Genomic DNA, 11,825 nt, shown 5'->3' with positions numbered 1-11,825 from the left:
CTTGATTAATCATCATGAAACATGATGTGAACATTCGTTCTTAGCGTCCGTTTAAATACAATTCCTTTCGAGGTTGGGATAGTTTGCTGTACAAGCACTCGGCATTAGCTACTACCCCCATGACAAAAAAAGTTCGTCAATTTTTTTTATAATTATTTATATATATAACAAGGTATGTGACTTAGACCATTGAATTGCTGATTTCGGCATACCAGCCAATTTCCGAAGCTCACTTCTCCATCAATTTTCAAACCGATTTACACAATTCTGGTATCAAACAACGCAGAAGACTTCATACTGAATGAATAAATCGATGCATGTTCGCATAAGTCTGCCGTAAAGCGGTCATCAAAAAACCAACTTGCAACAACATTTCCAAGAATCGATCTGATTACCACGGAAATTGGCTGGTATGCCGAAATCAGCAATTCAAGGGTCTAAGTCACATACCTTGTTATAATTATAAGTAAAAATTTATATTTTTTTTCGACGAACTTTTTTGTCATGTTATTTTTTTATTACTAATGGACAATTTTGAGAGTTTGGGAAGGGGGTAGCAGCTTGGGGGGGGGGGGGGGGGGGGGGGTAGTAGCTAATGCCGAGTGCCTGTGGTTTGCTGTATTTTAAGTTTGTTAACACTATACCTGCTCAGAACTTTACGAGTTCCATCTGGTATCAGGTGGATGCCTGTGACCTTTTGGCTGTCTTGTTTGCGTTGCGTTTGTCGTCGACCAATAGCGAGACACCGATAAGATGGCTTCGTTATGAAGTAAATATTCACGCTGAAATTAATGCCTTTTCTTTTGTGCGTTTACTTGTTTGAATGCGCATCTTTTGTTTGAGTTTAAAGCAAATACGGTGTGTTTTGTCTTAGCATTTTACTTCTTTATTACATCATGTTGTCAAGATAATAACTCAAAACGCCGATAATGAAGGAACTCGAAATAGTAACTTTTACTGTCCAAATAATTTGGCGTACTCGGAATGTTGCGAGCAATTTTGTATGTTAGTATATTTCACAGACATGTAGAATATTAATACATGTACATTTACATGTATATAATTACGCGAAGCCATTCCCAAGTAAAGACATGCACGCTATGAAACGCAAACTTTAGACAAAATAAGATGCAGATGCCCCCCCCCCCAACAAAAAATAATAAATACATAAATAAATAAATAAAACAACACAAAAAACAACAACAACAAACAAACAACACCACCAACAACAAAAAACAACAATAACCATAAAAAAGGGTATTGTCAAATGATTTTTTGCTACAAAACTGACTACAATTATAGGTTATTAGAAGTGTACAATACGGAGATATATTTGGACGAGCACACAGTTTGACGTCATAACGGCTTGTCCAATATGACTTCAAACTGTGTGCGAGTCCAAATATATCACGTATTGTACAGTTTAAACGTCTAATAAGTTTTTTATTCTATATCCTTTTCTTCAGCTCTTTGTTTCATTTTAATTTTGATTTTAAAATACTTTAATTGCATCTTTTGCTATTTTCCAGACAAGCGCCCGTGTGAGTCGATTGTAGTACATTCGGATACTTTTTCTCGGTATCGTTATAAAACAATTGCTTAGCGCACTTGTTCTCAACTGTCCAATATGGAAAAATACAGACTTTTTGGATACAATACCGGAATATATTGGACGGTCACGTGGTACATATGAAGAATGCCGATTGGATGAATTTATTGGATATAGAATAATCTATAATATTAGTGTGACTTACGGATAAGACACAATAGGGATCATCTACAGGTCAAGGTACGGAATACCGTTGGGGCCATCGTGGTTACACATTAAAATCAAGAGGGCGACAATGCGATAGTACCATGGCGACAATGCGATAGTACGATGGCGACAATGCGATGGCGACAATGCGACAGTACGATGGCGACAATGCGATAGTCATCGTACTGTCGTCATCGTATTATCGCCATCGTACTATCGCACTGTCGCCATCGTATTGTTGCAATGTGACATTGTCGTAATCGTACTGTCGCCATCGTATTGTCGTCATCGTATTATCGCACTATCGCAATTTTCTGGATTTTCATGTGAAACCACGATGGCCCTAACGATATCCCGTATCAAGGTCAATGCATCTTCAAAGTATAAGGCACATCACACAATCCTTTGATGACATATCGAACGGAAACCAATTAAACAATTAATGCCACAGTGACCTTGACCTTTGAAATAGTGACCCCATTTTCAAAAGGGGTCATCTATCGTCAAAGGCCAATGCACATGTAATGTATCAAGCCAATCGGTCAATTCGTTTTTGATGTAATGATCGGAAACGATTTTCACATTTATTGTGACAGTGACCTTTGACCCCAATTTCAACAGGGGGCATCTACTGACCAAGGCAAATGCTAATGGGATGTATCAAGCCAATGGATGAATCAGTTGACGAGTTATTGTGATTATGACCTTTGACATAAAGAAACCAATTTCAATAGGGGCCATCTACTATCCAAACGCCAATGCACATTGGAAGTATCAAGCCAATCGGTCTCTCCGTTCACAAGTAATTGATCAGAAACAATGTTCACTTTGTGTGACAGTGACCTTGGACACAGTGACCCCAATTTCAATAGGGGCCATCTACTGGAAAAGGCCAAAGCAAATGGGAAGTATCAAGCCAATTGGCCATTCCGTTCACAAGTTATTAATCGGAAACGAAGTGGTATTCCGACAGACAAATCAACCAACTGACCATCCAGCAAAAAATGTTTGCCCTCTTCTTCAAGGGAGGCATACAAACAAAAACATTCCAGGTCATTGGAAGTTTTGAAGGAAATTACATATGTACGGCAAAACATACGCGATAAAATTTCCACTTTTTACGAAAGGTTTTGCATTCAAATATACCGGTTAAGGTACAAACACAAAACATAGTAGATATTTTAATGTAAAACGATTATGGGAACATTGAAGTTGGACTCAAATTGGAGTGACTTTTGCACAGGAGGCCAGACGAATTCAATTAACCTTTATTTTAAACTTAGCCCTAAACAATTAAAAGTCAACCCCTAATTATTCAAGCATCCGCTCATCACTTGGTTTTACAATGAAACACAAGTTGAGATTTTGGCTTTTTCGAAATCATTGATCAAGAAATACGAAAAAGTTTTATTTTAAATATCGCAATTCAAGTCTGCATGTGGTATAAGTTTTGGAAATATTTATGTCTAGCCTGCTTAAGGAAATTATGCTCGATAAAGCTCTCATAACTATGTTAACCACGAGGAGACGGTATGTCGCGTGTTAATCCCGTGTCCCTAGTGGAAAGGTCAAGGTCGTAAGGGCATTATACGTCCGTCCGGACTGAAACTTCATCTTTATTTCCCAAAATAACTTGCCAATATGTGGAGACCACGTGTTCCATGTGAGACCAGTCTCTGTGTCTCAAAGATAAATGTAACTCTTTGAGGTAAAAGGTCAAATTGTGGCACAATACAGTTTGTCCAGAGTGTAACACAATTTATCATATTTTTAAATAACTGGCTGCACATGTTCATCATATGGAGACGACGTATCGGGTGCAAAACAATTCGGAACGCTTAAAAAAACGGACAGGATTTTGCAGATAGTATCTTCAGCTCAAAAACGACAGAGCCTCGCCCTGTTTAGATGATATGTTGCATGTAATGCCTTTATCCCGAGCTCAGAAGTAAATGTATTTTTGTGTAGCTGTCTAACCGAGCTTTTCATCTAGGATGACCTTTACATAGCGCAAGCAGACCCGAATGAATACATTCGAAGGCTGATTCGAGAGATATCCCACAGAACTTTTGCTACATTCTTGCGTCCGCGTACAGCAAAAAGAAGTTCACTGAAGCAATGTACAGTGTAAGGAATTCCAGACTATTCTCTATATGTTCGTACGACATATGGGCACAAATTTTGGCCCAGTTACAATTACGCATTAAAATCCATCACTCAGAATTTCAGGGTCAGTGCTCGGTCACTAAATTTCCACAGGAAACATCGATAAACGTTGATAACACAGTATTGCTTTCAAGATGAGAAAACAATCACTACCGAAATTGTTTAATTATACACCCGATACGCCGACTCCGTTTGAAGTATATGTACGTTCTGAAAAATGTGACTAAACGGGCTCGAACTGTGTGAGAACGGAGTGATCGTAGTAGCAACGTGTTACGAACTGGCTTCGAACTTTGTGGACGGTCTGGGACGGGGTTGAACGGGAGAGGTGTTTCAGAACTTTGAGCCTACTAAAAATTTTCTGTCGATCATCCCGTTCTACAATTAAACGTAGTAACAACGTACTGGAAACGGAATGGACGTACTAAGAACGAATCGGTCGTACTTAGGTCGGGTTAGGAAAGTGCCAAAACGTAGTGCGATCGGACCGAAATTACCTGTACGATGCCACACCGATCGAGTCCGTTTCTAGTCCGTCCAATCCGTTCTCAGACAGACCGACGCCGTCCGCACTAAGTCTCAAGTACGATCTTGTTTCGTGCAAATAAATAGAAACTAAAAGATAAGTTTTTACAACGTTTGCAACACGTTCTATACGTTCTCAGTAAGTTCGTAATACGTTGAACTCGTTTAAAGCAGTTCGTAGTAGGTTCCAAGTACGGTGTACGCGTTCAATGCAGTTTTTACAACGTTCAAACCGTAAAAGCAATACGTTCAGACAATGTGCATATAAATAGAGTTCGTTGTCTCAAAAATCATCATTTGTGATATTAAGTTGAAACATGGACAATCTTGGAGGTGTTAATTTTTAAAATGTTGGCTTCGTGCAATTTATCTTAGAAGAGCAGCAATATAATGTTTTGTTGTGCCGAGAAAGAAGACGGAGACGACACAGAACTTGTTGGTTGAGAAATTGATTAAAACCAGAGAGAAGAAAAGCCGTAGGTCATTATCATCAGCTGTTCGAAGAGCTCCGCTTGGACGACCACGAGTCCTTTTACAACTTCTTGAGAATCACCCTGCCAATATTTGACGAGCTTTCGGAACGCATCACCGCATTAATAGAGAAAAGTGACACCAATTGCAGAAAGGCTTTCGAACCAGGAATGAAGCTCGCTATGACTCTCCGTCATCTGGCAACAAGAGATAGATATGCCACCCTTCAATATGATTTCCGGGTAGCCAGAACCACAATAGGCGTTGTAGTGAGAGAAGTATGCGATGCACTGGTGATGGAGCTGAAACATGACGTTATAGATTGTTGGTGGTTTGGGAAGCCAGTCCGATGCGCAGATCTACAACCAGTCAGAACTGAAAGAATGTTTGGAACTGGCAGGAACGTAGTCGGTTTTCTGCTCGCCGTGCAGAACGTGGCTGCAACTACGTCCTAGGTAAACGTACTAAGAACGTAGTAGGACGGAGTGAGAACTGCCTTTGAACGAGTTACCACTGCACAACGAATAAAAAAGAGCTGCGTACGAACGTGATCGAACGGGCTCGGTCTGACTGGAAACGGTATACAAACGGGGAAAATGGGAACATTTACCAGATTTGAACTGGATAAAGACGGACTGGCAACGGGATAGGACGGAATAGGAACGAGCTGCACGTAGCGCGAACTGTGTATGCACGTCATCCAATCATATTGTAGATTATTTTCTGACCAAAACTACAAGTTCAAGCAAGTTCACATCCCGTTCTCCATTGTCTTCAGAACGTGGTCGAACTGTCTAAGAACGTGCTTGGTGTATGTGCTCCTTTATCTTACCACAAATGTTTTCTGTTCTCGGTCAGCCCTTCTGTCAATCGTTCAATCAAGACTAAAAAGGCTACCGAAATTTACCACTTTGCTATAAATAACAGTTTGACTTTCGAAATGTATTGTGCTTTGAATAGATGTTCCATTTACAAGAAATCAGAGATTTTTAAAGACCCGCGTCATGCGAAAACGCGTCTTATGCTATATGAAGCCAGCGTAGCTATAGCCCAGCCTGCGCATCTCGCTTTCTGGTCAAATACCTAATAAGACGACAAAACGTTTCTGACCAGACTGTGCAATTGCTGTGTTGTTTGAATATATGTGCAGATAAAAACACACATTTTGTGTAAGTAACAATTAAAAACAACAACAACAATTAAACCTCTGTTATCAAGTTGCTTATTTTAAAACGTATTTTTCCTAACTATATTTCAAAGTCAGGATGTACAACAAATATATTTTTTTTAAAGATATTTCTTGTTACAAAATGGATTGGATTCTTGACAAGGGACATATTATGTTTGATTAAGGAATATTACCGCATACAGATACATTAAAAAAGACTCAAACACAACCGTAATATTTAATAAATAATATTTCTTAACATGGTAAATATAATCATTTAAGTAAAACAGCACATGAAAACAACATCATCAACATTGTTGAGCAACAGGTAAAACTAGAACTGTTTAACTAAATAATGAATCATATATTTTACAACATAAAAAAAAACTTGGTAAGAAGTCTTCTTTTACAATTCATAAACACAGAATAAGATATTTTTTTTTAAAGAGTCATGAGTACTACACTTGAAAAACTAGGTTTGCTTATTAATTAATAACTTAGAAAAAAAATCAGATAACACAGACTAGTTATATTAAATAAATGGATCAACACGACAAAATAAGTTCCCAAACTAACATGGAAATAAATAATTCACCAACCATTACAACTTAGTTTATATTGTTGTTAACAGGCAATGAAATCTCATTTTATAATTAACACATGTTTTTGTCCTTCACATTCATTGCTAAGTTCATGTTTTTATTGGCTGCCTCTTATTGTCCGCCACTTTTTTCCCCACCATGTGGAGTCCTTTCTTTTTCTGTCGTTTGCGAGGACTGGCAACTATCTGCAACACATTCATTTGAGTCGCATTCTGAGAAAACTGGGCAAAATGCATGTGCATAAAGTGTCGTCCCAGATTATCCTGTGCAGTCTGCACAGGTTAATCAGAGACGACACTTTCCGCTTAAACTAGATTTTCGGTAAAAAGGGACTTCATTAGGGACAAAAAATACCATTAAAGCAGAAAGTGTCATCCCTTATTAGCCTGTGCGGGCTGCACAGGCTTATCTGGGACGACACTTGACGCACATGCATTATGCCCAGTTTTCTCAGAACGCCAGAACGCGACACATTTCAACATCATTGAACATAATGATGTTGTCCAATAAGACGCAAGCATGACAAGCTATCAAACACATGCATGCCATGGAAACAATAGCAATATTATGTGCTGTGATAAACAAAATGTCCAATTAAATCATGACAAATCTGGAAACGTATTGTACAGCTTTACTGGCTTATGTCTGATCCATTTTTGCTGTGACTATGTCCTGTTTTATGATTTTATGTTAAACATTAAACGTTCAAATACTTATGTTGGTTTCATTAACAGAAAATAAAACATACATGGCTATCTAAATACTACTTAATTGGACCAGCAGTGAAAAGCAGTAGTACAGACAAGGCATTATTACGATGCACATGGTTGAATACAAACCAAAAATCAGATAAGCATTTAAAATCAGCATATAGGAAAAAATGACCTTATTGATGACAAAAGATCGTCAGATTCAGTGGCATACATGCACATAGTAATGATATACAATATGGACAGTACCCACTCTATCCTGAATGGTTAGGTAGGTACCCTGTGGCAGCGCAAACGAGACCGTACGAGGTTCTTCCATGTGTCTCGAGACATTGTGAGGTTCCTCTGTGCTTCTCGGGAAATATTTAGTGGGCGACGAGTAATCGTCACTCTCTGTCTCAAAACTGTATGTAAGCAGCATTTGGTTAGTTTCATTAATATTTTTTTCCAATAGTATTTAATTTATATCACAGTGATAAGTTTGCCATGTAACTCACATATATATATTATTTAGGCAAGTTTATTAATCTAAGCTTACAAGTTTACATATAACAAGTAAACATACTAATGCCAGTAACCCAAAACTGACCAACTTGCATATGACATAGGGGGGTTGTGTGTAGAAATTTTCCATGAGAACATCAAAGTTATGTAGCTGGACCGGGATTTTGAATTACAAATTAACCTCAGAATGAGAGTCCGATACCAACTGACCTAGATGTGTGGTTATCTGCCCCTTGGACAAGCAAGAAAAAAAGCTAATAATGACAAGTGACAATAACACAACGTATTGAATATGAGAAACACAGTTAAGCCAGAATGTTTACTTTCATAAACATAATTGTTTAATCACAATCTTGGTCGACATTAAAATTTATAAAGCAGAATTTTTTCCCCCTCAATTTTAAGGAACAGTGAACAGACCGTTCCAACTGGTTCCAAAAACAAGGGCTACATGAAAGTAACCAACTTTCTAAATTAAAGCTCAATAAAACTTTTTTTCCATATTTATTGTCACAGTGACCTATACCTTGACCCAACAGGCGTAAAATTGATTCCCACACTAGGTATAAATTGATTCCGACACTAGGTATAAATGTAAGCTATCTACCTACACATTTAAGCTCAATTACTGTACGCCTCCATCTAAACTCAAGTCAATTGGAGCACAAAATGGTTTTCTATTTTCAGCATTATTTTCAGAATTAGCTGACCTTAAAACCTGACAGGCCCCATATGAACTCACCAGCTAGGTTTGCATGTGAGATACCAACAAACACAATTTCAGTGCAAACATCCACCCTAATTCAAGTTTTTTTTATTCAGGAAACTTCCTTTATGCTTTCAGTAACATAAACCTTGACCTTTGCTAGATTAGCCTAAAATATAATATCAAACTAGGTCTCCATGCAATCTGGCTAGTTACAAAGTTTCATTGAAACTGGACAATTTTAACTTTTCAAGGGTGACCAGTTTGATGTAGCCTTCCAAACCTTGTGAATAAGAATTAAACAAAAGTGTGTAATATATAAACAATTTACCTGAATATATCAGAAATATTGGAGTTTGATATCTTCAACAACATAAGACCCATGCCTTGCATTTCCACTCACCTGCATGCCATGCAGGAAAGTTCCTGCAATGAGCTATGCTGCAAGCCCGTTTCCCTACACGAGGGAGGTCGGCTAGGGGCCACTGACATGGGTTCCTCATATGTGTGTTCCAAATAGGAGTCCTCTTGAGTCTCGTAGTGCTTCTGGAGGGAGTCGCAGGGCTGAACCATTTGAGGACGTAGTACCGGCAAAAAGGTGGATGATGTCTATGAAAAAGAACACACTGTTTAAATTTTCCAAGAGAAAAAGATCTATAAAATCACTAGGGAACTCAACTTCATTATCAAAAAAAAAATATCTAAAATAAAAAAAAGAAAAAGAAAGGTCTACGAAAACAGTAGTACAAGCTTTATTTATAAGACTAAATATTGAAACAAAAATGGGACATGAAATTCAACTCTGAACTCTGATTGTCAGTTAGAATTTTAAGTCAGATGTCAATAAATATGTTACTTATTTAAACATGTAACACATTGAAATAAGTTTCATGGATAGAAAATAATAAATTTTGATTAAATGTTTTTGAATTTTATACACATTTTTTCTGGAAAAATAAGAAAATATTTCATATGAATGTGACACCCAAATTCCTTATATGCCAGTAAACAAGTGGAAAGGGGTACCTCTACCTGTGAATATTTTTCTTCAGGCTTCCATAGCCTATTCACATTGCCATTTTCCATTGGAAGGTAAGGTATACCAGGCATACCAGATTGCTGTTTCCATTTAGGAAGCCAGTTTAGTTTCTCAAAAAAATTCCTGAAAGGAAAATACAACATGAAATGAGTTGGTGACAATTTTAAAGGGACATGTTCAAGGGTGTTTCAAGTAATTTATGCCATTAAATACCTCAATGAGATAACTATATTCCCAACAGAGATTATTTCGACCATAAAGCGATGGCATTGTTTTCCAGTCCGCATGATTGACTTGTTAACTTTTTAATATCTTAATTACATTAACTTGTGGACTGCACAGGCTAATCTGGAACATAACTTTACACACATGCATTAAACCCCCTTTTCACAGAGCATGGCCCATATGCTTTGAAAACCTTTCAAACGGTATAGGAGATATTGAACAGACATGACCATGGAGGCTTAAACCTTGACCTTGAAGTAAAATATGGACATTGAGATGGCATATAAGAATTATGCCTTTTGCACATTGTCTAAATGTATGTACATTGAAGGCAAGTTTAATGAATTTCTGTTTAAAGCTATATGAGATATGGAGCAGACACGACAAAGTTATGGACAGAATGAAGGACAGATGGACGGAAAAAGGGCATCTATATATACCACACCTTCTTTGCAGCACATATATCATAGTGAGCATTTGTCAAATGTTATTATCAAATTGCCTGATATAAATTTTAATGTAAAGGCCAGACAAGCTCTATGATTGCCATATTTGACTTTAACATGAAACCTTGACCTTTATACTATGACTCTAAGACAGTGTGCTTAATGCTGTCTCCATGGTGATCATTTTAAAGTTTAAAGTTATCATACAATTTCTTGATAAATTATAAAAAAGTAAAGTTCGGACCAAGTTTCAGAATGTGCAGACGTATGAATGGGAAAAAGCATTGCCAAATAAATGCCAACCAGCTTGTAGGAGCATAAAAAGATAAGTAACTCCCATCATGTTTCAAACCAAAGTGAGTGTTCTACACAATATTTTAAAACCATGACCTAAAGATTACCGCATGCCCAGACTTAAGCCTGCGACATAAACAAAGTGAAATTCATATTTGTTATTATAGATAATTGAAACTTTCACAGTTTTCACTTACTTGCGTGTCTCATCCGGTTTCTTTGGTCTATATGTGCTCAAGTCCAAATCTCCGCACTGTTTGGGCTCCTTTGCTTTCCGTGCTTTGCTTGGATTCTGTTGAATGACAAGATATCAAAAAAGTTTCAAAGTAAGACAAACAAACTTATAGTTCCACTTTATGCTAGACTCCTTCACCAATGTTTGTTATAACTCTTTACCATTTAGATATGCACTTTACCACATTAATTGTCCCTTAAAACATCAACTTCAATTCAAGACCTTTCTTAATATATTTAAGTTCTGAAGGCTTTACTATTTCAAACGTTCAGGTATTGATGAGCAGCAAGCAGCAAAAACCTGAACAGCAGGCCAGTTACTCCACTATTTTCTGGATGTTCAGGAGAATTACCACCATGAACACAACAGCTCTTCTTATCCAAGATATCATCATTCAAATTATAACCAGGATGTCCATCAGGAGTAACACCATAAACACAATCAGTTGTACTTAAACTACATATCACCATCCAAATGACATCAAGGATGTTAAGCAGTAGTAACGCCCATGAACACACTAGGCTGTACTAACCCTACATATCACATATCGTTACTATAAATAGTAACAAAATGACGTCGCGAGCGGGCCGTTATTCATATCCGGTGGGCCGATATAAATCATATCAGCCCACTTAGCCGGGCCGATTTTTCATATCAGAAAAGAATGGGATCGCGCGGCTAATACTGAACAATATGGCGTCCACATTCAGTCTTAGCCATAAAGAAGTAAAACATCATCTACTGGTTATTGTTCTACTCACCGAAGTTGTGTTATAACCATGGTTATTTTCGTAAAATTTAATTTGCTTCCATGACGAAGTAAATTCTGGACACATTTCTTCATCGCCATCCATCTTTTCCATTTAAAAGGACTTGATGTAAGCAGGCAATTCTTTGAGGATAGACATTCTTTGATCGACTGACAAAGGAAGGACGTATTCATCAAAGAAATTACCCTTTAAATTCAACATCGATTTC

At 37.5% G+C, this 11,825-nt stretch overlaps 1 protein-coding gene across 5 annotated transcripts in view; it reads right to left on the bottom strand.

Annotated features, from left to right (window-relative positions):
* Positions 1-6,310: 6,310 nt before the first annotated feature.
* Positions 6,311-11,825, bottom strand: part of LOC127856118 (uncharacterized) — a 55,937-nt gene continuing 50,422 nt past the window's right edge. For 4 of the 5 annotated variants that reach the window (XM_052392114.1, XM_052392116.1, XM_052392117.1 and 1 more), the window contains 5 exons: positions 10,810-10,904; positions 9,641-9,770; positions 9,012-9,217; positions 7,652-7,802; positions 6,311-6,873 (listed from right to left, as the gene is read on the bottom strand). In XM_052392114.1, the coding sequence (XP_052248074.1) occupies positions 6,778-6,873; positions 7,652-7,802; positions 9,012-9,217; positions 9,641-9,770; positions 10,810-10,904 (678 nt within the window). In that variant the 3' untranslated portion in view covers positions 6,311-6,777. Of the gene's footprint in view, positions 6,874-7,647; positions 7,803-9,011; positions 9,218-9,640; positions 9,771-10,809; positions 10,905-11,825 lie in introns of all 5 variants that reach the window. The other variant, XM_052392115.1, reaches the window with a different exon arrangement.

Source organism: Dreissena polymorpha, chromosome 13 (genome assembly GCF_020536995.1).
Source record: "Dreissena polymorpha isolate Duluth1 chromosome 13, UMN_Dpol_1.0, whole genome shotgun sequence".
NCBI classification, from domain to species: domain Eukaryota; kingdom Metazoa; phylum Mollusca; class Bivalvia; order Myida; family Dreissenidae; genus Dreissena; species Dreissena polymorpha.
The sequence above is the reverse complement of the archived record's forward strand: the minus strand, read 5'-3'. Positions and strand labels throughout refer to the sequence as shown.